Source organism: Blennius ocellaris, assembly GCF_963422515.1.
Source record: "Blennius ocellaris genome assembly, chromosome: 3".
In the NCBI taxonomy this organism is placed as follows: Eukaryota; Metazoa; Chordata; class Actinopteri; order Blenniiformes; family Blenniidae; genus Blennius; species Blennius ocellaris.
The window spans coordinates 28,254,027-28,282,021 of NC_137652.1; the positions used below are offsets into that span (position 1 = coordinate 28,254,027).

General features: G+C 48.3%; 1 protein-coding gene across 1 annotated transcript in view; it reads right to left on the reverse strand.

The window, feature by feature from the left end:
* Window positions 1-2,563: 2,563 nt before the first annotated feature.
* Window positions 2,564-27,995, reverse strand: part of ube2o (ubiquitin-conjugating enzyme E2O) — a gene marked incomplete at its 3' end in the record, with an annotated part of 42,022 nt that continues 16,590 nt past the window's right edge. The window contains 25 exon segments of the mRNA XM_080518320.1: window positions 2,564-2,667; window positions 2,670-3,131; window positions 3,134-3,236; window positions 3,238-3,293; window positions 3,566-3,623; window positions 4,307-4,357; window positions 4,359-4,514; window positions 5,398-5,534; window positions 7,281-7,461; window positions 8,313-8,680; window positions 9,115-9,421; window positions 9,497-9,586; window positions 9,974-10,102; window positions 10,772-10,884; window positions 11,667-11,821; window positions 12,793-12,948; window positions 14,971-15,127; window positions 17,992-18,049; window positions 18,536-18,686; window positions 18,847-18,956; window positions 19,745-19,888; window positions 20,456-20,519; window positions 20,742-20,839; window positions 21,988-22,098; window positions 22,523-22,582. Of these exon segments, the coding sequence (XP_080374446.1) occupies window positions 2,564-2,667; window positions 2,670-3,131; window positions 3,134-3,236; window positions 3,238-3,293; window positions 3,566-3,623; window positions 4,307-4,357; window positions 4,359-4,514; window positions 5,398-5,534; window positions 7,281-7,461; window positions 8,313-8,680; window positions 9,115-9,421; window positions 9,497-9,586; window positions 9,974-10,102; window positions 10,772-10,884; window positions 11,667-11,821; window positions 12,793-12,948; window positions 14,971-15,127; window positions 17,992-18,049; window positions 18,536-18,686; window positions 18,847-18,956; window positions 19,745-19,888; window positions 20,456-20,519; window positions 20,742-20,839; window positions 21,988-22,098; window positions 22,523-22,582 (3,579 nt within the window).

Below are 27,995 nucleotides of genomic sequence, written 5' to 3' on the forward strand. Positions count from 1 at the left end.
CCCCGAACTGAAGAAAAAAGAAAAGATGTAAACAAAGACGGCCGATTTCCCGGAAGAACGACTGGAACCCGACTGGAAGGAGAAAACCTGAGATTCTCTCCGAGACGCTAAACACCTGACAGTAATCGAGGTTTCGGTCTCCAGCTCAGGACTCGTGTTTTCAAACTCGTGTTCAAGGACAACTGGGAAGTGGGAAAGTCGAAATGGGAACGCTGTGAAACTAGGAACTTGTCAGAAAAGTGGGAAATGTCAGGAAAAACCCACAGCGATGAGTCGGAATGTCGCTGGAAGCAACGCGTCACAGAAACTTTAGTCGCCTTTGAAACCCAAAAGCTTTTATTTTGTCGTATTTGTGGCTCGAGGTCAAAGGTCAACCCCCTCCTGCTCCCAGTTTAAGAAGCTGAATTCCCATTGGAAGGTTCCCAGTTCCCAGCAGCGCCGCGCCGCCGCGGTGGGAGGGAAACACTGGGGCGGGTCGACGTGTGGCGGCGCCGCGCGGTGGTTCGAACAACCATTCAAGTAAGGCAGCGTGTCGACGTGGGGGGGAGGGGCTTCCTGTTACCGAGTCGCAGCGGCTCAAACCTACAAACTGTGAGTGAAACGACAAACCCCCCCCCCCCCACCAAAACAAACAACAACAACAAAGCTTTCCTAACGCCGACAGGAAGTGAGCCCACCGACGTCTGGGTGTTTCTTTACAGGTGTTACGGTGAATTCTGCGTCCCTGCTGGGAGGTGCTTCTCCTTCACAAGGTGAAGGAAGGGAAAGAGAAGTTCAGCATGTTGTCGACACTCGTTTAAACCAACAAACCAACAAACCAACAACCCAGCGGGTCCAGATGTTTGAACGTTTCCTGTCCCAGACGACGTCATTCTTAAAGAGAAGAACATTTAAAACCAGCCGAGGCGGAAACGTTCCCGTCGTGGAGACGTGATAAACTAAACAACCACCTGTGAGAATCAAAGCTAAAGTTTGGCTTTCCTTCTCGCTGGTTCAAACTGTTTTCCGGACCGATTGTTGGCGGCGTGTAAACGTGGCGACTCGGCGTTGGCGGGGGTGGTGGGGGAGGGGGAGGGGGAGGGGGAGGTCATGGTGGATGTTGGCAGTTTCACTGACATTCAGCTCGTGGATATTCAGACGTGAAGAGAAGAGAGGATTTGGCAGAAAGCGAGAAACAACCAGTGACTTTCGTTTGAATTCTTTTAAAAAAGGAAGAGAAGAAGAAGAAGAAGTCCTCCTGGCCACCAGGTTGTCCGTCGCTCGTAGTGCAGGATGGTTCAGCGGTAAGGTCAGTAGTGCTACAGAGCCGCGGCGCCGGGGGGGCGGAGCCTCGAGGCTTCTCAGCCGTCGAGTGTCACCAGGCCGCCGAGAGCAGAGTGGTTGTCCGGAAGATCTCCACCCGAAGGAGGAGGAGGAAGAGGAGGAGGAGGAGGAGGAGGAGGAGGAGGAGGAGGAGGAGGAAGGTTCATGGCACTGATTCAGTTCCTTTCTGTTCCAGCAGCGTCTCACCCGCCGTCCTCCGGCGTGACGAGGCGTCGACCGGAGGTGGGTGTGAGGGCACGACGCCACCACCCCCCCTCCACCCCTCCCCCCTCCACTTTATCCATCCTGCTCGTCTGCAGAGACACTGGAGGAGAACAAAGACAAGGATCAGGATCCTGTCCACCGGAGGGCGCCGTCACACCGGCCATCATTTTCTTTATTGGTGTGAATGCCTGGCGTTCACATCTTTATTTTTATTATTCTGTACGTTTTTCAAAATCGCTTCTACTCTGGCAATCTTCACCCGTTCGTAATCATTCAAATATCAAATCGTGCAACTTTTTTGGGACTTTCCGGCTCTGTTCTAGCTTTTTGAAATCTCATCAACTTTTTGAAATATTTCAACTTTTGTGCAACTTTTTTCCCAATGTTAACGGATGGCAGAAATGTTTTAAGTCGCTATAAACTTCTTCAAATCTTCACCGATTTCAACCATTCAACTTTTAAACTGTTCCACTATTTCAACTGTTTGACACTTCTTCAACTGTTTGACACTTGTTCAACTTTTTTAACTGTTTTAACTGTTTGACACTTTTTTTTAAAAGTTGTACAAGTTTCAAAAAGTTGTCATTTTCAAAAAGTGTCACAATTTTCAAAAAGTCACACATTTTCAAAAAGTTGCACATTTACAAAAAAGTTGCACAATTTTCAAAGTTGCACAATTTTCAAAGTTGCACAATTTTCAAAAAGTGTCACAATTTTCCAAAAGTTGCACGTTTTCAAAAAGTTGCACGATTTTCAAAAGTTGCACGATTTTCAAAAAGTGTCACAATTTTCAAAAAGTTGCACAAGTTTAAAACTCTCACTCTAGACTAGAGACGGCCGGCAGGACAAAGCATTACAGTCTACCGGCCACGGGTAGCATTACAGTTTGCCAGCAGCATTCACACTATCATGCATTTGCCGCGGGAAATGCAGATCATCTAGATAAATGTGGAGTTTTGAGGCATTTGTGACGGCGGGAAGGTTAAGAGGTGGAGGAGGAGAGTGGGGGGGTGGGGGGGAGTGTGTCGGGAGCCACTTACTTGTCCTCCGTGTGCTCGGGGATGGCGGCGGCGGCCAGCGCGGCGCGGTACTGCAGCAGCACGCCGCGACGCTCTTCCACGAAGCCCTTGGACAGCGGAAGAGCGGGAAGCCGATGTCGGGGTAGCCACTGCCCTCCGGCAGGAAGCTGCGGTAGCTCTTCCTCCTTTTCTTTGGTCGCACCACCGGCTGCGAGCCCACCGCCGCCGCCCCTCCCCCTCCTCCTCCTCCCGACTCCCCGCCGCGGACCAGCGAGACGGGCGCCGCCGCGGCCCCCAGCGTGCCGTCGCAGTCCGAGGAGTGCTGGCCCGGCTCCTGGGGGGCGGGGCTCGGCCCCGAGTCCTCCAGCTCCTCCTCCATAATACTGCTGACTCCGCCCACCGCCGCCTCCTCCCCCCCCAGCCTGGGCGGCTGCTCGTCCGGCGGCTCGGCGGACGCGGGCCGGTCCCTGCAGTGGTGGCGGTGGGCGTGGCCCCGCTCGGCGGCGTCGTGCAGCTCCAGCCACGCCTCCAGGCGGTGGACCAGCCGCCAGCCGGCGGAGGAGAAGTGCTCCTGGATCTCCTGCGGAACACGTCCACCGGGTGCTGCAGCAGCTGCGTCATGGACTGGACCATCTTGATCAGCGCCATCTCGTTGTAGCAGCGGCTGTTCTCGTAGCCTTCCTGCAGCCCCGCGGTCGCTGTCGAAGCCCGCCTCGTTGTAGTACGGCTCGTTGACCAGGATGAGGCCTGGCCAGACACACGCTGTAAGACTCTCTGTGTGTGATGTGTGTGTGTGTGTGTGTGTGTGTGTGTGTGTGTGTGTGTGTGTGTGTGTGTGTGTGTGTGTGTGTGTGTGTGTGTGTGTGTGTGTGTGTGTGTGTGTGTGTGTGTGTGTGTGTGTGTGTGTGTGTGTGTGTGTGTGTGTGTGTGTGTGTGTGTGTGTGTGTGTGTGTGTGTGTGTGTGTGTGTGTGTGTGCGCGCGCGCGCGCGCGTGTGCGCGCGCTGTGTGTCTCACTCACCTTGTATGGAGATGAGGACCTGCAGCAGACTGGACTTGCTGGTCCACCTCTCGGTGCCCTGATGGTTAAAACGGATCAACTGATTTTCTTTCATTGACAATCATATTAAGTGTATAAATATCATGTTAGTCTGAATAGAAGATCAAAATATCCTACATGAATGTAATCTTTTTAAATCAAATAAATAAAATGACCAGAACATAAACAACCATTGTTCACATTTTTGACAAATCAGACGTCTGGAGGACAAACTTTACTAGAATTCTCTCATATTTCCAGTTTAACTGGTTTTATCAGAAGCATTTTGTTGGCGACAGTTTGTGTAGTTTTTGTTTTTTCATTTGGGGGATTCTGAATAATTTACTGGTCCTTCTTGGGGAATTATTGCTCCACGCTGACCTTTGGGCTTCCTAAAACCTTTGAAGTCCCCGACCTTCGGGCTCCCTGACCTCTGGCTCCCTGACCTTCGGGCTCCCTGACCTCTGGGGCTCCCTGACCTTCGGGCTCGCTGACCTTCGGCTCCATGACCTTTGGGCTGACCTTCAGGCTCGCTGACCTTCGGGCTACCTGACCTTCGGGCTCCCTGACCTTCGGGCTCCCTGACCTTCGGCTCCATGACCTTTGGGCTTGACCTCTGGGCTCCTGACCTTCAGGCTCCATGACCTTCAGGCTCCCTGACCTCTGGGCTCCCCGGTGGGCTCAGGACTCGGACCCAAAGCGTGTGAGGGCGGTGCTGCTCACCTTCCCGATCCAGGTGCCCAGCAGACTGACGCAGACCTTGCCTGCGTTGTCTGTAGAGGTTGGGGTTGAGGCGGCCGCTGCACTGCGACAGGTAGCGGAACAGCGGCGGCACGGCCGGGTAGATGTTGGGCAGCTGGATGTCGAACAGGAAGAGGCCGCCCTCGTAGGGCGTCCGGGTCGGGCCCTTGATCAGAGCCGACAGCAGATCCTGGGTCAGGGGGAAGAGGGCAACATTTTTAAAGCGTCTGCAGACGACGAGTGGAGGGAAATGAACCAAAAACTCTAATTAGCAGAAGATTCTGCAACACTTTTTTTTTTAATTGAATTAATCTACAGCTCGATTACGATTCCATTTCTCATCATCGGTTAGGAAAGTGAGTCTGTCTGCTAACAGTCGTCCCAGATCGACACCTCATTATAATCATTGTATATATGTATACATATATTACATTTCAGTGGCCCAGGATGAAGACTTGTGTATTTCTACACATAAAGACAAACGGTTCCCTTGAAGCTCAACTTTGATCCAAGTTTCTGGAGGGAAAAACAAACAGTCTGCAGGTCCTTCGCAGGAAATATGTGAACGTTAGGGAAGAAGATCATCATCACAGATTAATTCCTCAACAGGACCTGGTTGCACACGACTAAATAGAAGGAGATCGTGTGGATTCCTTCAGGGGGAAAGAAATAGCAGAAATCACGGCCAGGGGTAAGAGAAGAGGGGAAAGCTGTGTCCTGCTGTCCAAAACAATCCTTCAGAGAAAAGACTAAAAAGCATGTATATATGAAAAAAATAAATATATGTATATAGCGTCTATCTGGGAAGGGTGTATGTGGGATGAAACCCAAACGTCACATCCAGAACAGCTTCCTCGCTGGATGTTCTAAAGATGCACATTAAAATCACTTAAGTGGCCAAAACAAGAGGAGACTTGAGTCAATAAAGAAGTAAATGTGACGCGATACTGGTTCAAAGTTCATCGCTACTAAACCGTCAGATGGACGAGAGTCAAACCAAAGTCAAGTCAGAATGACCAGTTTGAGTGAGGTTCTATTTAACGCGGCCGACACCCGGAGGCCAGGAGACCCACCATGCGGTCCTCGAAGGTTTTCACCATGATGCCGTCGGGCAGCGACGTGGCCAGCAGAGCCATTTCCTTCCTCACGGTGCTGAAGAACTTCTTGGCCTCGGCTGGCTGGAACTCCATCTTGTGAAAGGAGTGAGTTTCTGGAACGGGACATCAACACGGGAACATTTAGAACAGAGCAAAAGTCATTCTGCTGGATGTGGAACAACCCAGAAGTGACTGTTGTGTAAATTAAGTTGTGATGTTTCAAGATGCACTTTGGTTTCTATTATAAATCAGCAGAATCTGGAAACTTACAGCAGAGGTCAAACAAATCTTCATGCATGTCAAAGATAATAAAAAGGTCAAAAATCTGATTAACAGTTTTTAAAAATACAAACTGGAGACATCAGTCTCCAGAAAGATTCTCGACTTTGATTTTTGACTTTTTCTTAAGTACATGAATTGTTGTTTTTTCCCCTTCAGGTATTTATGTTCTTCAGTGGCTCCGACTTCACTCTGCTGTTTCCTTTCTACTTCTTTTAACTTCTTCTTACTTTTACGCTCAGTCAAACCACAACACTGAAATTAATCCACCTGCAGGTTTTCCTCTGAAGCTGAATATGACCTCAATGCTTCCCGCTTCACTTCCTGCTCCACTTCCTGCTCCCCGCTTCACTTCCCGCTCCACTTCCTGCTCCCCGCTCCACTTCCTGCTCCCCGCTTCACTTCCCGCTCCACTTCCTTCTCCCCGCTTCACTTCCCGCTCCACTTCCTGCTCCCCGCTTCACTTCCTGCTCCACTTCCTGCTCCCCGCTTCACTTCCTGCTCCACTTCCTGCTTCACTTCCCGCTCCCCGCTTCACTTCCCGCTCCCCGCTTCACTTCCCGCTCCCCGCTTCACTTCCCGCTCCACTTCCTGCTCCCCGCTTCACTTCCTGCTCCACTTCCTGCTCCCCGCTTCACTTCCCGCTCCCCGCTTCACTTCCCGCTCCACTTCCTGCTCCCCGCTTCACTTCCTGCTCCCCGCTCCACTTCCTGCTCCCCGCTCCACTTCCTGCTCCCCGCTTCACTTCCTGCTCCACTTCCTGCTCCCCGCTTCACTTCCCGCTCCCCGCTTCACTTCCCGCTCCACTTCCTGCTCCCCGCTTCACTTCCCGCTCCACTTCCTGCTCCCCGCTTCACTTCCTGCTCCACTTCCTGCTCCCCGCTTCACTTCCCGCTCCCCGCTTCACTTCCCGCTCCCCGCTTCACTTCCCGCTCCACTTCCTGCTCCCCGCTTCACTTCCTGCTCCACTTCCTGCTCCCCGCTTCACTTCCTGCTCCACTTCCTGCTCCCCGCTTCACTTCCCGCTCCACTTCCTGCTCCCCGCTCCACTTCCTGCTCCCCGCTTCACTTCCTGCTCCACTTCCTGCTCCCCGCTTCACTTCCCGCTCCCCGCTTCACTTCCCGCTCCACTTCCTGCTCCCCGCTTCACTTCCCGCTCCACTTCCTGCTCCCCGCTTCACTTCCTGCTCCACTTCCTGCTCCCCGCTTCACTTCCCGCTCCCCGCTTCACTTCCCGCTCCCCGCTTCACTTCCCGCTCCACTTCCTGCTCCCCGCTTCACTTCCTGCTCCACTTCCTGCTCCCCGCTTCACTTCCCGCTCCACTTCCTGCTCCCCGCTTCACTTCCTGCTCCCCGCTTCACTTCCCGCTCCACTTCCTGCTCCCCGCTTCACTTCCTGCTCCACTTCCTGCTCCCCGCTTCACTTCCCGCTCCACTTCCTGCTCCCCGCTTCACTTCCCGCTCCACTTCCTGCTCCCCGCTTCACTTCCTGCTCCCCGCTCCACTTCCTGCTTCACTTCCTGCCCCCCGTCCGTGTGTCCAGGTGTGTTATGTGAGGACTTCCTGAGCAGAGGTCTCACCTGGCGCCCACTCCAGCACGGAGAACACTTCTCCTTTGGCGCTGGTGAAGGTCACGCCAGGCTTCCCACCGCTCTGCTGACAAAGCACCGGCGTGTCGCTCAGGAACTCGCCGGACCACTCCTGCCCCCCCACCGGGGTCTGCGGCTCCTGCTGGGGCTTCTCCTCTCCGGCTCGCTCCGCCTGAACACAGCGACAGGACAGTGTGTCTTACAGCGCTTCTCCACCACGACCATCTACTTTCCTGGTTCCTCCCCCAGGTTCCCCACGAGCAGAGGCCAGTAGACCATGTGACGTTAATTGGCCGACAGCGATTGGCCAGCGAGTCACGACACAGATGAGTCAGAGAGCTTCAACCACCATTTTTTAAACCCGAGCTCAACCAGAGAGACGCTCAGGAATCAACCAGTGAAGCAGCGACGAGCTGCAGACGTTCGTCTGGTGGCGACCAGAGGATTCAGGAGGAGTCACAGTCACCACCGGTGTTTAGGATTAACTGGCTTCTCTGTTAACTGGTGACTGGTTCACTGGAGCGTCCTCTTTTCACAGCTGATTTCAAATTCCTGACCAAACCCCTGTAGCTGTTCTGATGAACGCCGTTTAACCACAATTCCATTAAAGTTGAAAGTGTTTGTCTTATTTTGACATCAGCTGCTGCTAACGGGCTGGTGGTAGAAGTCACCAGTTAACAGGGGCACCAGTGAAACTGAAACACCGGACAGTGAAGCAGCGTAACAATCCACATGTTGTAATATTATTAATAAATATATAAAAATCAAATTTATTGTTTGAGCTGATACACAATGCATGTTTGCTCCACATCATATGAGGGGGGTTACTCCGATGACTCCGCCCACGCCGCAGCGGCACTATATTATAATGGATAATAATATAAACGAGTCGAGGCGACGACAGTCGGCACTCGTGGAAAAGCGGCACGAGTTGTAAACTCACTATTTCCTCTTCTATTATTCTTGTTATTCGAGGTTGAATGCAGCGTGCGGTGCACGTCGTGTAAGGCGCCGGAGGCCTACCTCGGTCCCCGCCCCTCCGCTGCCCACGGCCTCCACCACAGCCTCCATCTTCTCCTCCTCCACGATGGCCACGTTGTCCAGCGTCTTCCTCAGGTTCTCCTGCAGCTTCTTGATGTCGTCCAGGAAGCGTTTCTCCTTCGTCGGTTTCTCGGGCGCCGTCGGCGTCACCGAGCTGGCCACGTTGGCCGTGGCGCTGGGCTCTGCCGAGGTGGGGGAGGTGGGGGAGCCGCCGGTCCACAGCTGCTCCACCGTCATGTTCTTCAGGCTCTCCAGGATCTTCAGGGCCTCCTTCAGCTCCCTGAAGCCCCGAGACGCACCGTCCTTCCCCGGCTTCTCCGCTCCGTTCACCGCCGCGCCAGGAGTCGTTCCTGAAAACATTTAGGGAGCATGAATTTATTTGGATTTTCTACATGTGCATAGAAAATGAAACATACAAATGTGTTCCACCTGTATATGTAAAAAAACCCGAGGATGACACAGGAAAGTCATGCATAAGACTCATTTCCATTGTGGTCCTCATAGAAAAAATGTATTACAAATAAAACTGTGAAAATATGAACTAGTGACATTATAGTGGAGAATTAAAACACAGAATTGTACAAAAGTAGGGTATACATTTTGAATAAATGGAGAAATACAAGTTCTACCTATAAAAACCTAATAATTACAGAGAAATAAAGATAAATCAGCGTTCAAGACGTTTTGTACTTTGGTTTTTGGTGTGAAGTGGAGAAATGCATTGCCATGTGTAACACTCCATTAAAAATGGTGGTTAAAACCCAAAACCCATGCGCCCCCCCACCTCCTCCAGAAGCAGGACTGGCCACAGACGCCTCCCCCTCCTCCTTGGTGGGGCTGGTCCCGCCGGCTCTGCCGCCCTCCAGAGGCGGGATGATGAACTGCGAGGTGCCGGTGGGGGTCGGGGTCGGGGTGGTGGTGTCGGTGACGTCGGCGTTGTTGGCGTGGCCGTCGTCCTCGGTGGTCAGCCCGTTGTCCGTCTCCCAGCTGTCGCTCTCGTCCTCCCACTCCTCGGTGGACAGGACGCTGCTGGTCTCCTCCACCGAGTCGTAGTCCGTCTCCTCGATCTCCGACTCCACGTTGTAGAGGTGCTGCGGGGCGGAGCGGGGCGGAGCGCCGTCAGCGTCACACCTCAACCCCCGGTTTGACGGAGGACGGACGTTTACCTGCGGCAGGACGACGGTGGTGGAGTTGTCGGCCCACACCACCTCCACCTTGCTGCTCACATCCACCCTGAAGACCTGGCCGACCGACGTCTGCCGGCGGGGCGAAGCAGAGAACAAGAAAATGCCTTTACCAGACGTCAAACCTCACATTTTGGGAAAAACAACAAGAAAACATTCATGGAAATTGGATTTTTCTTTCACTCGTGTCCATTTGTTTTCACACAGATGCAGAAAACCTACAGAACTATGAAGAGCAAGGCTGGCTTCAGAAAAAGAAAAAACAAAGTCTCTGGAGGATATTTTACTCTCAGTGAAGAACCAGAGAGACACTGTGGGTTTTCTGCTTTCCTGATTGTGTTTTAGAGCCAAGAAACACTCAGAAGCACCAAAGTGAATCTGTCCAATTAAAAACAGACTGAATGTTCAGTTTCACGGGAGCGTAGAAGAATGTGTGTGGTGTTTTGGATCAGTTCTCACCTCGTTCTCACAGTCGTTCTGTCCGTTCTCAGAGTTCCATATTCTGATGACGATGTCGGTGGTGCGGAAGTGGAAGTCTGGGTGATCTGCGATGTCGTAGACGCTGACGTCCTCCTCCACACCAATAACCTACATTTAGTCAACATCAACATGAAGTCAGTCTCCTCCGTTGACACACTCTCTCCATGTTAAAGGTTTGTGGAACACTGAATACTAAACAGGATGTTTCCCTACTTTACAGTTGTTCCAGAGACCCGGACACTCTGGGTCACACTTAATATCCTTTATACGTTATCATGACAGTTATTCTGTTTGAGATATCCAGGAAATAATGATTTACATGGAAGACATGAGCAAGTTAACAGACATGCAAACTGATGAGCTCTAAAACTGTTACAAGATTCACAAATGAACAATAAAACCGTGGCAAACAAACATTACTCCTTAATATTCGTTTTAATATAATTGCGTCTTTTGTTGATTTTAGGAGTACATTTAGGGATTTCTGTAGATAATTACTAGATTCATATAACCACAGAGAGGGTGGCGAGGTATTCTGGAGGGTTTTCACACAGTAAAACACATTTTGTGCTGAATATACAGACGGCTCTGATTAAACAGCACTACTGTTGACAGAAGCTTTGTTTTTCCTGTTATTGTGTTTTTCATGGAAGTTTTACTCCAACATGGTTTTTTTAATGCTCGTCTGTTCACCTGCACAACATTCAAAGTCTTTCTCCCGTTAACGTTCATCCTGAATGTCTGTAATGACGACGGGGGCTTTCTGTTCACACTGACCTCCACGTCGTCGCTGCTGGAGTTCAGTTTGATCCACTTCACGACACACGTCCTGCCCTTGTGATCGCCGGACTGAATCACGCCGTACACCCCGGGGTCCTGCAGGGCTTGGGCTGAGGCCAGCAAGACAAACACAGGTCAGAGGCCGGAAAACAAACAAACAAAACACAGAGACAAAATCAAAACGGCGGAAACTTCAGAATGCAAAACAGCCGCTAAACCCCCACTTTAAATGAAGTCCCTGGAGTTCACGTCCAGGCCCGCCCCTCCCTACACGCAGAACTTGGATTCCCCATGGATGGCGTAGGGCCCCGCCATCCATGGGGGGCCCCATTTTGCGCAAGTGAATTCAATTTCCCTCGAGGTCAATAAAGTATCATCATTCTCTGCAAATGCGAAAAGGATTCGCGTGCATTTTGCCGAGAGGCGCGTAGAACACCGCCACCAAGTCAGGGGGGAGAGAGAGAGGGAGAGAGAGAGGGAGAGAGAGAGAGAGGGAGAGAGGGAGAGAGGGAGAGAGGGAGAGAGAGAGAGAGAGAGAGAGAAAAGAGGCGCAATGATTGAAAGCGTGAAGCGTCACCATCTGACCAATCAGCGGTCAGACGGGCCGGCAGGCAGTTGTTTACTGTTGATCCGTAAAGTTATTGTTCCACTTTTGATCGATAAAGTTCTTGTTCCACTGTTGATAGAGGCTGTTCATTTGATTCGTTAGTCATTGTTAGTAATTGATTATTATTATCATTATTATTATTATGTTATTGGAAGGGGGCCCCAAAATAAAATCCTGCTTAGGGCCCCCACTTGGCCAGGGGCGGCCCTGTTCACGTCCCACACGACCTGCGTCCTGCAGGTACGGGTCTGGCTCAGCGGCCCACACACAGAAAACATTCCCTACGTCGTTTGTCGACCACGAAGTCCCCGGGGCAGAACTCGTGACTGTCCAGGTGCTGGATGGGGATGAGGTCGTTGGACCGGATCTCCTTCTCCACCCGCCCGTCCTTCCACATCACGTCAGCCGTCGTCTTGGTGGACACCACTTCCACTGCAACCCTGGACGGAGACGCACACGGCCAAGGGGAGTTTTCACCCTTACTTTCACCGCTTCACCAAAAACAAACAGGTTGCTTCTTCCTCTCCTTCTCCTCTGATGCGCTGTCATTTCTTTTCATTTCTCTTGTCAATCCTCCCTCTCGTCCTCCGGCTCTCACTCCACCACATACATTCCCTCTTTGTGATTCTAATAACTCAGTGTGAGAATCTGCAGCAGCAAAGTCAAATTGACTTGACGTTTTATAAACTATGAAATCAAGATCTCATTTTTTATTCTAATGTGTTCACTTTTGAAGGAAAATGCATGAATCATATTGAAAGCTGCCACATTTAGTGAAACCACAAAGCACTGGAACGGTTGTACAGCCAAAACGTAATGGATTTGCAAGAATGCAGTAAAGCATTAATGTTTTGGTTTTTTAAAGAGGAACAGGTATAAATCACCAGCTTGTCGTTGTTTCCTTCCACCAACCAGCCGACTGCAGGTTTGTCCTTGAGATTAATCCAATTTTAATTGCCACAAAGAAAACGACTGACCTTTGATTTTTTTTCAGTGTGAAAAATGGTGTAAAAAAATTAAAGTGTGACTGGCTATGAAACAGGATCATGTAAATTGAAAATTCGCACGACGACACGTCTCACATGGTTCAGCGTTGTAATTCCAATGTTATTAATACAGGAGATCTTAACTTCTACTGGTAATCAAACATCAGGAATCACTCCAATCAATGGATTTCTGAAATGTCTAAACATTGTGGCTGATCGTCAGACTTAAAAAAAACAACAAAACACAAAAGATCGATGGCGGCGCCCCGACGGCCGCCTGAGGAGTCACTTCATACACTGAGGACACAACAGAGGGAAGCAGGAAGAAATCAAGAGAATATCTGAAGAAAACATTGAGCGAAAAGGAAAAAAAAAAAAGCGAACCGAGGGTCTGAAGAGGAAACGTTGTACTGAAGTCAACTGACCGGTCTCCGGGCTTGAACTCGCGGGAGAACTTGGTCCTCTTCTTCTTGTGCTTCCTCTTCAGGTTGCGGATGGACAGCGGGATGCTCTTCTTGCGGTTCGTTCCCAGGCCGCCGCTCTGCGACGAGGCCGTGGAGCTGGCCGACGACGTCAGGGAGCTGCAGCACCGACACACAGTCAAGTTCACATCCACTTTCACCTGAGCGGCTTCGTCTTCATTTACCGTCTTGAAGTAGAGATAATAAATAGGGGAATCACTCGAAATGTCTTGTGCGATTCAAAAGAATCCAAAGTAACGGCTTCATACCGAGTCGCATTTGAGCAACAAGCAACAGCCTTGAGAGTTTGTGATTATAGAAGTCAACCACTGCCTCCAAATACACACCTAATGTTCTAGACCAGGGGTCGGCAACCTTTAATGCTCAAACAGCCATTTGGTCCCGTTTCCCACTGAACACAACACCCAGAGAGATGCACACATTTTATTTTGACAGTCCCACAGGAAGACCATGCCAGGAGGACACGACACACTAAACCTTCTTCACTGCTGGTTGACAACTTACAACTAATAAACTAAACTACATGAACTAAGAACAAAAACACAATTATTACCAACACTACAAACCTAACATAACCCCCAATAACTACATTTAAAACATGACAAACAGAAACTCCCATAATGCATTGCAGCTCTCAGCTCCTTTATCGCTCCACATTATTAAAATGAAGATAAATGTGGGAGATGTGGATTGTTAGAACCATGAGTGTGATGGTGTGTCTTTAATGTCCTGTAGTTGTTGTGTAATTCACTAGAATGTTCCGTCACTCTCAACAAGTCTGTAATGAACCTCCTGGAACTGTCGGCGCTCCGCAGCGCAGCACTTTTACTGTGAAAGGAACAGGAAGCTCCCAGTTGAGCCGCTGTCATGACCTGCAGCCGCAATTCTACCTTCTTCATCCATTATTGTTGTAATGACGTCACATCGCTGCGTCGGTCACGACCCTACATTGTACCACTCTTTGTAGGGACTGCGCTCTGCGCAGTGGAGGGACCAAAGAGTCACAGGTTATCGAACCCTGAACTAGAAGTATCAGAAAATGTTCTGCAAAGCCCGATGCGGTGTGTTGATGGAGCTTCGTTCTCCACAGCCTCACACAAATGAGCCGAGGAACAAAGTGCCAAACCCACCAAGAGCGAGGATTTAAGGTGCAAAGAGTGCGAGGGAGGAAAGAGGAGAGAGGAGAGAGGAGCGAGGAGCGAGGAGAGAGAATAGAGAGAGGAGCGAGGAGCGAGGAGAGAGAATAGAGAGAGGAGCGAGGAGCGAGGAGCGAGGAGAGAGAATAGAGAGAGGAGCGAGGAGCGAGGAGAGAGAATAGAGAGAGGAGCGAGGAGCGAGGAGCGAGAATAGAGAGAGGAGCGAGGAGCGAGGAGCGAGGAGAGAGGAGAGAGAATAGAGAGAGGAGCGAGGAGCGAGGAGAGAGAATAGAGAGAGGAGCGAGGAGCGAGGAGAGAGAATAGAGAGAGGAGCGAGGAGCGAGGAGCGAGGAGAGAGAATAGAGAGAGGAGCGAGGAGCGAGGAGCGAGGAGAGAGAATAGAGAGAGGAGCGAGGAGCGAGGAGAGAGAATAGAGAGAGGAGCGAGGAGCGAGAATAGAGAGAGGAGCGAGGAGAGAGAATAGAGAGAGGAGCGAGGAGCGAGGAGCGAGGAGAGAGGAGAGAGAATAGAGAGAGGAGCGAGGAGAGAGGAGAGAGAATAGAGAGAGGAGCGAGGAGCGAGGAGAGAGAATAGAGAGAGGAGCGAGGAGCGAGGAGCGAGAATAGAGAGAGGAGAGAGGAGCGAGGAGCGAGGAGCGAGGAGCGAGAATAGAGAGAGGAGCGAGGAGCGAGGAGCGAGAATAGAGAGAGGAGCGAGGAGCGAGGAGAGAGAATAGAGAGAGGAGCGAGGAGCGAGGAGCGAGGAGAGAGAATAGAGAGAGGAGCGAGGAGAGAGGAGAGAGGAGCGAGGAGCGAGGAGCGAGGAGCGAGGAGAGAGGAGCGAGGAGCGAGGAGCGAGGAGAGAGGAGCGAGGAGAGAGGAGAGAGGAGAGAGGAGAGAGGAGCGAGGAGCGAGGAGAGAGGAGAGAGGAGCGAGGAGAGAGGAGAGAGGAGCGAGGAGAGAGGAGCGAGGCTCCGCAGACAGACCTGGTGTCGTCCGTGTCCTCCGCAGCCTCGTCGTCGGCGTCCTGCTCGCCGTGCTCCGTGTCGTTGGTGCTCTGGGACTCCGCCGGGTTCTGGACCGGCGCCGCCGGGCCGTTGTTGTTTGGATGTGACGAGTCTGCATGCTCTGATTTGTGCTCCGCTGCAGGGGAAACAAACCGAAGGATTGCAGTTACATTCAGGGATCAAGTTTATTTGTTTATTTGAGCAGTACACATTCTGCTCAAAAGCAGTGGGCTGAAGAAACAAGCTTCTGAGCTCCACCCCCAAACTCAGAGCGACAACAAGTACATTCCACACTAGAATAGAAAGAACAAAACATCAACAACAACAAAACATCAACAAAAAACAACCTCCCACATTTCAAACGACCAAATCGACACGGACCAAACTTACAACACTCACACACTCACACACTCACACACACACATATATATACGTTGATCCTACTTCTTCAATGCGTTTCTTCTTCTCTGTATGTTTCAAAAATCTTTTGTTTGTATTTGTATTTGAACAGGTTGATGTTTGGGCGTCGTTTCAACTCCGTCTCCAGTTTGTTCCACAATTCTACACCATGAACTGTCGGGCTAAAACGTTTCAGGGTTGGGTTTATGTTTCTGAGTCCTAAAGTTTAATTCATCACGTGTTTCATAACGACCAGTACGATCTGGAACCTTCTTTTGTATTTGTCTTGGTAACAAGACAAATACAAAAGAAGTTATATTCTAAAAGCCAAAGTCACAATCTTGATGTCCCAGAAACAGTTTTCCAAACTTCCCCCAGTGATCTCACATGGAATCACAGTAACACTCAATATAGCTTCATGTGAAAAATATCAAATGATCGCTTGCTAGTTTAATACAGAATTGACAGACATAATTCGTTCAGTGGTTGTTTTGTCTGACGCCACTTGGCCACATGTCGTGGAGGTGAAACAGATATTCCAACCACCACTAATGTCACTTTGTGCTCACTGAGCTTCGCCGCTCCTCCTCTGCTCCTCGCAGACTAATGCTTCTCCCAGCTGGAGGCTGCCGCACTTCAGCTCCGGTCCCAATTAGCCTGTTTTCTCTGCGCCGAGCCTCATCCATGGAAAGAACCGCCAGATGTCTCACAGGGACGTTAAATTATTCCAACTCTGTTTTGCAGGGAGGTGTTTTGTTCGCAGTGACTTCAGTGAGGATGGAAGATGGAAAAAAAAATAACTAGACGATCCTTATTTATCCCATAACGACCACCTTCACCAACGAAGGTTGTGTTATTTTGTATTTATTATTGGTTGTATCTCTGTAAAACTATTGAGAAAACTCTTGACCCAATTGCTTGAAATCTTGAGGGACGATTTGTCTTCATCTCAGGATGAATCACTAGATTTCGGGACGTTAACGGATCACCGTTTCTGAATAACCCCCCCCCAAAAAAAAAAAAACGCCCCATACAAAGCGGATGAGAGAAGCGCCTCATGGAGGAGACTGAAGGAGATCAGGGTCTGTTGCCATGGAGACGCTCCAGTTTTTCACAAACACACGTGGCGTTGGTGACGGCCTGCGTTCCAACGAGTGGCTGAGTTTTACGTTGAAGTTGATGTAGAGCAGGGGTGTCAAACATGCGGCCCGGGGGCCAGAAGCGGCCCGCCAGACCATCTAACCCGGCCGCCATGGGATTTGTTTTTAAAGTGTAAATATGAAAACTGACAGCGGCTGATCTAAAAACACCAGATTGGCAAAAATGACATTGAAAACCACCCTTGGTCAGAATTTGACTCCCAACATTAAAGCATCTGTGGAGGTCACATGATGCAACACCTTTCACAATAAAACAATGAGTCCAACTTATGTGAAGTCATACTTTAGACACGTAAACTCAAAACAACTTCCAGATGATGACAAATTGTTTTAATCCTGAATATAAATACGATATCCAGATAAAGGTGACTGAGGTTTTTTTTTGCAAATATAATAATATCTGATTAACTTTAATATGTATATTTCAGAATAGACTGGCAAATTCTTGCAGTTACAAAAGGATCAAAAGAAGGAAAGACTTTGACATTTGTCCGTATCTGCAGTTTAACATGTGATGTTTGACTTGTTGGGCCTCCAGAGGTCAGATCAGGTTGATGTGGCTCCTCAACTGAAATCACTTTGACCCCCTGATGTAGAGGGAAGATCCTCCTGTGCTTGTGAGCCGTAACGTCTCGTTACTTGTCAGGGAATATTGGAACTATCGTCTCCTTCCTGGGACCAGATCGCTGAAAAAGAGACTTTTCTTTCTTTATGTCAATTTAACGTGTGGCTGTAAACCTGAGGTGACAATAAGACGCCACAAACATCAAGAAAGAATCCGGCAGAACTGTGAGGACTCAGACGTTCCCTGTGTTCAGGCGAGGATGAAGGTTCAGACCCTTGACGGTGCATGAGGCTGAAGAGGAACTTGTTTGAAGTAGCGTGTCCCGTAGCAGAATGCAGGAAATGCTTACGCGCAGCACATTAAGATGCTCACTGCTTTGACGGCGTCACCATCGCTAAGAGCTGTGCTGAGGTCAGCCGGATCTTTTCCAGCCTGAGCACAAGACGTGGCGATATCAATACCTGGTGTCTGCCAGCAGCTCCAACAGCCTGGAAGCCGGACAGCCCACTTTGTTTTTTTAATAATCAATCTCTCGCTGTTTCATTCCTGATCTAATCATTGCGGAGAACATGTAGCCGTCATCTCATATCCGCTGATAACAACTTCCTGCCTTGAAAAACCTTGTTCAACACCTTGTTCTGCTGAAATCAATCATCTGTACAAACTCTACTTCCTTTTCCTGCAAAAATAAAGAACCTTCAGTCTGTTTGAATCCTCCAACGTCTCACCAGTCAGAGCACAACCCAATACTCCAGACGGTGAGAATACTCAGTCTGTCCAATAAATACATGGCATTTGTCTTGTGGGCATCCGAAGTGTATTTACACACTCAAGAGTGTGTGTGTGTGTGTGTGTGCGTGTGTGCGTGTGCTCTACCCTGTGAGTCGACGTTGTCCGTCTTCTTCCCCGAATCCTTCTTGAACATCCTCTTCAGCTGCAGGACAGACACTTAAAGTTTGACGATGATCAAGAAACGCCTCTTTCCAGAAGCTCCTGGTCTCTGCACCTCAGAGTGGAGCCACACCCTCCACAACATTCCACAAACATTATCTATTATTTTAACCCGTCACACTGGTACTGTGTAAAACAGCGTACCGTGATTTCCACTTTTTTGAGCACCCACACCAAATTTAAAAAGGAAAAAATTGAAACGATTGAGTTACATGATGCACCTGAACGCATCGCCCATGTCTGCAGACATGAAGCTTGTCGAAAAATCCATAAATTAGCCGAGTCATCATTTAAGGCCACATAGTTCAACGGCGTGTGAAAGAAGAAGTAGCGGCTTATAGACCGGAAATGACGGTCCTTTTAACTTTAACTTGCTCTCCTTCTCCACGTTTGCATTCAGTTACACAGAAAACAAAAAGCAGTTCTTTAGCTGCAGCAATCAACTCCACACAGGTCGCCGGGTCCTCACCTTTCTGGCGACGGGGTCTTCGGGCAGGACGGAGGCGCCCTCGGGTCCTTCACACGTGATGCGCGTGGCGTCTCCTTTAGCAGGGAAGACGTAGAGGGCCCGCTCTCCCAGCTGCCTCTGGGTGTGGTCGTAGTAGCCCAGACGCCTCACCCTGCATGGACGAGACAGCCAGGGATTAGTCGGTCGCTCATTTGGAGAAATGAAAAACTACACAGGAAGACCTTTTCTTTAAATGTATATCCAGTCTTTGATATTCCACATCTCAGGGGTTGCAGACTGACCCTGGTCACAGGTGGACGGCCTGAACTGACCTGCAGAGATTCTCCTGTGTGATGGTGGAGGGAGGTGGATAGACGCTGTCGGAGCCTTTGGGGGAGTAGCTCTTTGTGATCCACGTCACTTTCAACTCCACCACCTTCACCTGAGGGGAGCACAGAGGCCTTTCAGTGGACCAGCACCCAGTCCAAGCTTCATGGCCGGATAAACTGTAACTCTGCTCCCTGCCATTTCACCAGGTTAAGACTAGAACACCGGGGGAAGAACGTCACTCAGTCCAGCAGATCTACAGTGTTTTTCAACCACTGTGCCGCAGCACACTGGTGTTTCCTCCAGATCTTGTCAGGTGTGCCGTGGGAAATTATCCAATTTCACATTTTTTTCTAAAAATCCTTTGCTCTCACAGCCGACAGTGTGTTGCAGCGTAATCATGTATAAATACTCTTCTCCACTAGATGGCAGCACAGAACTTTGCCGGTGAAATGTAAAGTGACAGACGTCAGTGTGGTTAATCTCCACCTCCTGCTACCATCTTGTATCAAAGTACTGTGTCAGTGACAGTGATGGAGAAGTTTTTGAAAAGGAAGAATGTGAACCAGGATCTCAGCTCTTCATCCATCAGGTCCAGGTTTCACACTGAGGGAGTCACTATTAATTTCCCGTGACCGAACTTTTAAAATTAAAAAAATATTTTTTTTCTGTATTTATTTGATTCCTGTTAATAAAACTTTGATGAGAATGACTTTATACTGTTAATAGAGGCTACAGAGTTTCACATTTTAACATTTTCAGGTGGTGGTGTGCCTCCAGATTCTTCCAAAACAAAAAAGTGTGCCTTGGCTCAAAAAGGTTGAAAAACACTGGTCTAACCAATAAGGAGGCAAGTCTGCCGTTAAGAACATGAAAGAACCAGCGTCGTCGTCGCCGCCTCACCTCTTCTACCACCACCCTGAACTTGAACTTCCTGCTCAGCACCGGTTTGACCCCCGACAGCCACTGTACATTGGAGAACACTTTGGCAGGACCGATCAGGACTTGGCCCGGGTAGAAGCCGTACGCCTCATCAAAGAACAGACCCTGGAGGACCAACGACAAACACGTGACCAACAACCAGAGATGAAGAGAGAGAGAGAGAGAGAGAGAGAGAGATTCAGCTGCGCCCATCCTGGGTCACCAGTGGTCCACATGTCTGATTTATTTATTTATTATTACGAGCTTCGCTCTGAGACGCACACCGGTGACTCTTCCGTTGTGGGATTTGAACCAGCAACCCCCCTCAACTGCCTAAAATATTTACAAAGTACTGAGCAAACATTATAGGTCAGAATTTGACCGTGGATGTATAAATGACAAGAAAACAATCATGAAGGCCAGGAGTTACAGGAGAGAAGACGACAAAGTGGAACATTTAAAGAATGCACAGTAAGAATTAGCACATCAAAAGAGACTTAAAAATAAAATTAAGAAATAAATACATTCATAAAATTATAAAGCCCACAAGAAACTCAAGTCTCCGGTGATGCAGCCTCTTTGTGTTTTGATTGAACGTGATGTTAAACAGTAAAAGCGGGTGATGGGACAGACGGGACGGCGTGGCGACAGACGGGACGGCGTGGCGACAGACGGGACGGCGTGGCGACGTACCGAATCACTGACATGTGGACAGACGTCGTAAAGCTTGGCGCCGTCTTCCTCGCTCATGGAGCATCTGCAGGGAGAACCAGGCTGACGGTTACTGCAGGAGGTGAGCCGCTCTGACACACACACACACACACACACACACACACACACACACACACACACACACACACACACACACACACACACACACACACACACACACACACACACACACACACACACACACACACACACACACACACACACACACACACACACACACACACACACACACACACACACACCCTACCTGGCTCCATTGGACAGCTTGAGGATGATGTGATTGGTCAGGTCGTACACTTTCCCCAGCCAGAAGTCGTAGGCGATGTAATCGCCGTACATGAACGACTGATGAAACGATGAAACAAAGTTATTGCTCCTCATTTCACTCAAGGTGAGCGAGTCAACGTCAGGTTTCCACTGAAAGCGGTGAAGTGATGTTGTGTTAATCACGTCTTGTGTGTTAAATATCAGCACACACACTGAACTGGACAGCACTGACACATCACATTACCGTAATGTCCAGACTATGAGCTGCTACTTTTGTCACCTGCTCTGAACCCTGCGGCTTAAACAATGACTCATTTAAGCATTTTTAGTGTTAACGAGCTTCATGCCGCTGATACATGGGTGATTGTTTCAGCTGCGTCATGCAACTCCGACCTTTGTTTCTTTTTAAATTTGGCGAGTGCGTCATAGCCATGTGTGCTCACTAGCCAGGAGATCACGGTACGCCGTTTACAGGACTAGTGAGAAGGGCGATCAGTGCGACTTGTCGGTAGATATGAACCAGGAATATCCTCCAGTTCGCTATTATAATGCTTTTGCAATGTGACGTTAACGGTTTGTGACACACACACACATGATCTCACATCCATCAGTGTGGAAGATGGATTCATTAACTCAATTAATCAAGCTTGTCTTTTTTTTTTAATGTGTTGACGATTGTGCTCCGTCACTCATACAAACTGGCGACTGGCGTGTCACAGGGTGACATTATGTAACCGGTGAGAAGTAATCCCATGTGCCGTTTACACAGTCAGAGTAGAACGAGTGCTTCATCACATCCTCCCGTCGTACTTTCATAATGATAATAATAATGATTATGCATTTTATTTGTTTTGCACTTTAGTACATTTTAAAACGGCTAAAAATGGAAAATTCAATAAGATGATTCTGAGACACTTTTCCACTAAGCCTGCACTAATCAGGACTATTGAGACCTGAGAGCTCAAACTGTGGCCTCCTGGTTGTTAAACTGAGGATTCGGTCCATCCGAGTGTCACATGAACTACAAATACTGAGGATCAGGTGCTGCAGGAAATGACGAAATACTGCGATTCCCAGTAGATTTACCTCATTTCAAATTCCTGTCGTTTGGAGAACTGAGCTAAAACCATGAGTCATTGGAAGCACTAATTTATATTTGATCAAAACGAAAAAGGAACTGTGAGGCCCAGTCCTGAACACGGAAGTGGAAACGCGTCACGTCTTACCCAGATGTGCTGCAGGTCTTTGCTGTTGACTGGATACAGAACACAATTTGTCCCCACTAATTTCACTGCACACTCGATGTCAATATTGGTCACGATACCACACTGGTTGTCCTGCAACAGAAGAGGGGGCAAGGTGGCACATCCACACCATCAAATCACAGCGTCGCATTAATTAATCCCGCACGCAAAAGCCACGGCGGCCACGACGGCGATCCAGAGCGCTGGAACCGGCGAAACGCTCCCGTGACCGAACGTGAACCAGGTCACACCGGAGGAATCTTAACCAGCAGAACGTCTCTGAGCTTTGAGATGCATTTACATTCAGATTGGGAGTTGTTGCATTGCGTAAAGACAAAAAAAATAAAAAAAGTCTCCTCTACAAGTGTGGACCTGCGACAGAATTCCAGTCACGTCCGACGCAGCAAATGGAACGGAGAGACGAACGGTGACTGACAAAGAGAGTGGACTGAGGAAGGCAGGAACAGAAAGGGGAGAGGAAGGTGGAAGAGATTTAAAGAGAAAGAGCTTCACTCACATTGGAGTTGTTCCGCCGCACGATGTCTCTGATGACGATGGAGCGGTCTTCAAGTTTCAGCTGTGGAGGAAAGAGAGAGCAAGTTGAGGAAAGGGCGACTAACCAGGGTGACTTCACCGTTCTAAGATTTGACACCGACGGCGGCTGCTGATGACGCCGACGTTCCGTCGTTTTCCTTGAATACTGGGAGAAACAACGCAAAAAAGACGCATGGTTTCCCGGGTCGAGTGCAAAGCCACTACTATTCCTACCAGGATGAAGCAATACGTCGCCAATCACTAGGAAACGTGTACTTAAATGATGATACACACAATTGAATACCTCACACTGGGACGCAAAACAACGACAGTGTTTTAAGGGCTTTAAACGCATGGAGACACTACTTTCAGAAAGTAAACAAACTTATTTACAGTAAACTAGGAAGAGAACCAGTTCACTGCTATCGGTCAGTCTGGAACCTTTAAGTCCAAGAGAGCAGGTTTTTACACTTTGGAACACAAAACGTTGGATGACATTTTTATTGCTTTGTAACCATTTTTGCATATTACGAAGAAATTCTCAGTTAATTCAGCAATTTTGATGTTTGATTCTGAACTATTTTATATTTCCTTTCTCCCTTTTCTTGCTATTTGGGCTCTTTTACTTCTTTTTATTTATTTTTTTTATCTCAGCTGTTTGAAGTGAAGTGAAAACGGGCTGAATAATCCGTCCAGCCACAGATCAAGCATAGAAACACCACTGGTGTGTTCCACACGAGTCAGAGCAACACAAATAATGACGTCAAAAGAGTTTGGAAACTCTTGAGTCACAATATTTTGTCACTGTTGTTCACGCAGCAGTGTTTCAAATGAAAGGGACTCTCCGGTGCCATTTGTTTCAGAAAAGTTTCGCGTTTACACGGCGACGTTTCGAAAACGATGGATACGCTGAAAACAATGACGTTTTCATGTCGGAATGAGACTGCACACACATGCACGGGGAACAATACACTAGAAACTGTCAACAAATGCAAGTAAACCAACATTGGTATGAACAGAAGATCAAGTTGGATTATTAATACACTGACTCAACTAGCAGACTATCAAGTTGCAGGAGTGAAGGGAGTCAAGACCCTCTGGGGGCCGCCATGTTTGTTATTGTCCATCTACGTGCACATGTGCAGAAGGACAAACCGTGATGCACAGTGGAAAGTGGAGTTTTCCTAATGTTTCCACGGAAAGCGCAGTGGACACACTGAAACAACGGGTGCGATGCGCAGAGGCAACGTGACTCGCCGCTATAAGCACAAATGGCTCTGATGGGAAAATGAAGCCAAGATGTGCTTTAAAGAAAGAGTTCAGCACAAGCTGCTGGACTGAAGTTGGCAGCAGCTCCGCTCTCAGAGGGAAACCTTGTTCCTGTGAACTGAATTCTGCTTTGTCACACCGTGACCGCATGCAAAACACTCAGAATGAAAATAGACCCGCGTTCAGGGAGGGAGAGGAGCCGGTTGGTCGCTTCAGGTAACAGTGAAAGAAGATAGAAGATGTCTCTTATTGGTGCAGCACACATCAAGCTACTCATCACAAAGCTGTGTGTGTCGAACCCGTGTCTTTCCTGCTGAAGAATGACGTAGTTGAATAGTGTGGAGGTTTTATCTCAATCTTAAACGATCTTAAACAATCTTAAACGATCTTAAACAAGCCTGCCTTCAACGCTGTGAGGAGAGAAGTCACCGTGCAAGCACCGAGTAATGAGTCGGCAATAAACTCACCAACTCTAAGAACTAGCAGATGTTTAAATTTAATTGCTTTCAAATTGTCTGAAATGTTTATTTCAAGATAATGCTGAATAGATATGGCAGGCCTTCAATATTACAATACTGTGTATGTTTGATGATGCATGTTTGAAAAGAGTGTTTATGAACGACACGGTCGCAAAACTTCCCTTTTCTCCAGAGTGGACGTTTCACTTATCTAGAGAACTGAGTGCCTGAGAGTCAAGACTGAGGGACGGACGCTTCCTGATGCAGGTTTGGCTGAAAGTGGTTTTCCCAGAGACTTGAGAAGGAGGAGGAGGAGGAGGAGGAGGAGGAAGGAGGAGGGGGAGGAGGAGCAGGTGGAACCAAGGGCTACAAACAGGTTTGATTTAAGTGTTTATGTCTGAAAGACAAAAAGATGGTTGAGGTTTTGAATTTCAAAGTGCAGAGCTGACAACACGGATTAGATTACAATACTTTTCATTTCTGCGTGCACAAAAAAGACGCATGGTTTCCCGGGTCGAGTGCAAAGCCACTACTATTCCTACCAGGATGAAGCAATACGTCGCCAATCACTAGGAAACGTGTACTTAAATGATGATACACACAATTGAATACCTCACACTGGGACGCAAAACAACGACAGTGTTTAAAGGGCTTTAAACGCATGGAGACACTATTTTCAGAGAGTAAACAAAGTTATTTACAGTAAACTAGGAAGAGAACCAGTTCACTGCGATCGGTCAGTCTGGAACCTTTAAGTCCAAGAGAGCAGGTTTTTACACTTCGGAACACAAAACGTTGGATGACATTTTTATTGCTTTGTAACCATTTTTGCAAATTACGAAGAAATTCTCAGCTAATTCAGCAATTTTGATGTTTGATTCTGAACTATTTTATATTTCCTTTCTCCCTTTTCTTGCTATTTGGGCTCTTTTACTTCTTTTTGTTAATCTCAGCTGTTTGAAGCATTTTAGCATTTACTTTTAACCATTTCTCGCTATCTTTAGTTTGTTTTAAACGTCCTCTTTTTTTAACCAGGCAATAAAAGGCCGGATCAAAATCAGACTGACAAAAATAAACACATTCATTGGTTTTTTGCACGTTATATTTCCCGAGAAGCATCACGTGGAGTTAAAAACCCCGCTGCCAGGTTATCATGTCATCATTTCGCCGATTCAACCCGATCATGTGATACTCTGGTATCCCGGCAGGCCTGCAGCACCAACATCCAGCGGTGGACGGCATCAACACACACACACGCACACACACACGCACACGCAGCATTTCTGCCTGCCTCACACACTGTAACCCGACACCACTGGATTGTGGGAGAGGACGAGCCACTGAGTGAGAGAGCAGATCGATAGGTCGCCATGTTTCCTTGTAATGTATCACACACACACACACACACACACACACACACACACACACACACACACACACACACACACACACACACACACACACACACACACACACACACACACACACACACACACACACACACACACACACACACACACACACACACACACACACACACACACACACACACACACACACACACACACAGTTTTCCTTCCCATCAAAGCCTTTTAGCTGAGACTTGCTGTGAGCACGTAGTTTTTCCAGACACAGGCTGCTCTTCATTAGTATTCTCTCGGTGCTCTGTGCTGCACTGCGCTGCTCCAGCTACACGTTTTCCTCGCCACTTCCAGAAACATTCAAACTCGTCACATCACACGCTGGCCCCAGACCACAGCAGTGCGTCTGGCCTCCGGTACGCGTCGGATGCCGGTCGGACGTCCGTTTCAATGAATGTGGCTCGCAGCCAGCGGAGTGATCGGCTCACTGCGTGGAAATCAAACCCAGATTCTGCAAGTGGATTAGATGACTGACACTGATGCTCTATTCTGCCACAGAGCAGGAACGGCCCTGCAACATAACCGAGGACTGGAGGAGGAGGGAGAGGAGGAGCATCTCATCCATCAGAACGATGGAAAGGAGCTCCTTTCTCGTCTCAAGTATTTCGTAAGAGTCTGAGATGACAGAGTCAGACTACAGAGTCTGAGACTACAGAGTCTGAGATTACAGAGTCTGAGATTACAGAGTCAGAGATGACAGAGTCAGAGATTACAGAGTCTGAGGTGACAGAGTCAGATTACAGAGTCTGAGGTGACAGAGTCAGATTACAGAGTCAGATTACAGAGTCAGAGATTACAGTCTGAGATTACAGAGTCTGAGATTACAGAGTCTGAGATTACAGAGTATGAGACTACAGAGTCAGATTACAGAGTCTGAGACTACAGAGTCAGATTACAGTCTGAGATTACAGAGTCTGAGACTATAGAGTCAGATTACAGAGTCAGATTACAGAGTCTGAGATGATGGAGTCTGAGATGACAGAGTCTGAGATGACAGAGTCTGAGATGACAGAGTCAGAGATGACAGAGTCAGATTACAGAGTCAGATTACAGAGTCTGAGACTACAGAGTCTGAGACTACAGAGTCAGATTACAGTCTGAGATTACAGAGTCTGAGATTACAGAGTCAGATTACAGAGTCAGACTACAGAGTCAGACTACAGAGTCAGACTACAGAGTCTGAGATTACAAAGTCAGATTACAGAGTCAGATTACAGAGTCAGATTACAGAGTCAGATTACAGAGTCAGATTACAGAGTCTTCACGTGAGCAGTATCCTCGTTCAGTCATTCTTCAGATGGCACAGATTACCAACAACTTCATCCAGCTTCATTTAGAAAACCTTTCAATCGCTTCAGCCAAGTTGCCGTCATGCTTATTGACGTTGTCGCCGTGACACCGCGGCTAAACGAGTGTAATCTCTGGGATTGGTCTCCGGTGAGTCAGCCCAGGTAATAAATGATTTGTCATAAAGTCTCCAGTAAAATATTGTTTTTCAATATGATACTTGGAATACTTGGAAAAACACGTTTTTCCAAGTACAACTTCTGCTTATCTGAAACGGAATTCGTCCAGAGTGGCGGCTCGCCCAGATTCAAAATGTGTTTCGTCTTGAGAGGCCGTTACGCTTTAAGGCTGCATGGTATCAGACGAACATGAGAGAATGTTGTCGAGGACTGATGAGATCAGATTAGATTAGGCTTTATTAATCCCACGTGGGGAAATCACAGCAGCAGTTTCACGCTGCACAAAACAGTTAAAGATAGGATTGTTGCACACAGAGACGAGACTGTGAGAAGGAGATGGATGAGACAGAGATATAAAGATAAACACTTCAGTAGATGACAGTAACGTCTTTGTGCTTTGACAGTTGTTTATTTGACACCACTGGACTGTTCACACACGACTAATACTTGGGAAAGTGTCCACGGTAGTAGCTCTCCATCTGATTGACCCAATATGTCGACATGTGCAGCATTAACGCACGGTGCAGGGAAACGTATTGTTCAGGCAGTGTTTGGAAACATGGATATACAACGACGATAACATCATGACTGGTCTGTTATTCTAGTTTCACCCAGAAGAAACAAAAGGTCTCAGAATAAGACAACAGTCAGAGTTCGCCATAAAAAAAAACTTTGACGCAACATTTTATATTTTCACAGGTTAATATGAAGCTCTGACGCAACAAAATACAGTGAAACTATAATATACAGTGACATTTCTATGCTGTTGTGATAGAAATGTTCAAATTTATCATGTAAATCCAGCAGAAGTTTATCAATCGATTATAAATCCTACAGCCAGA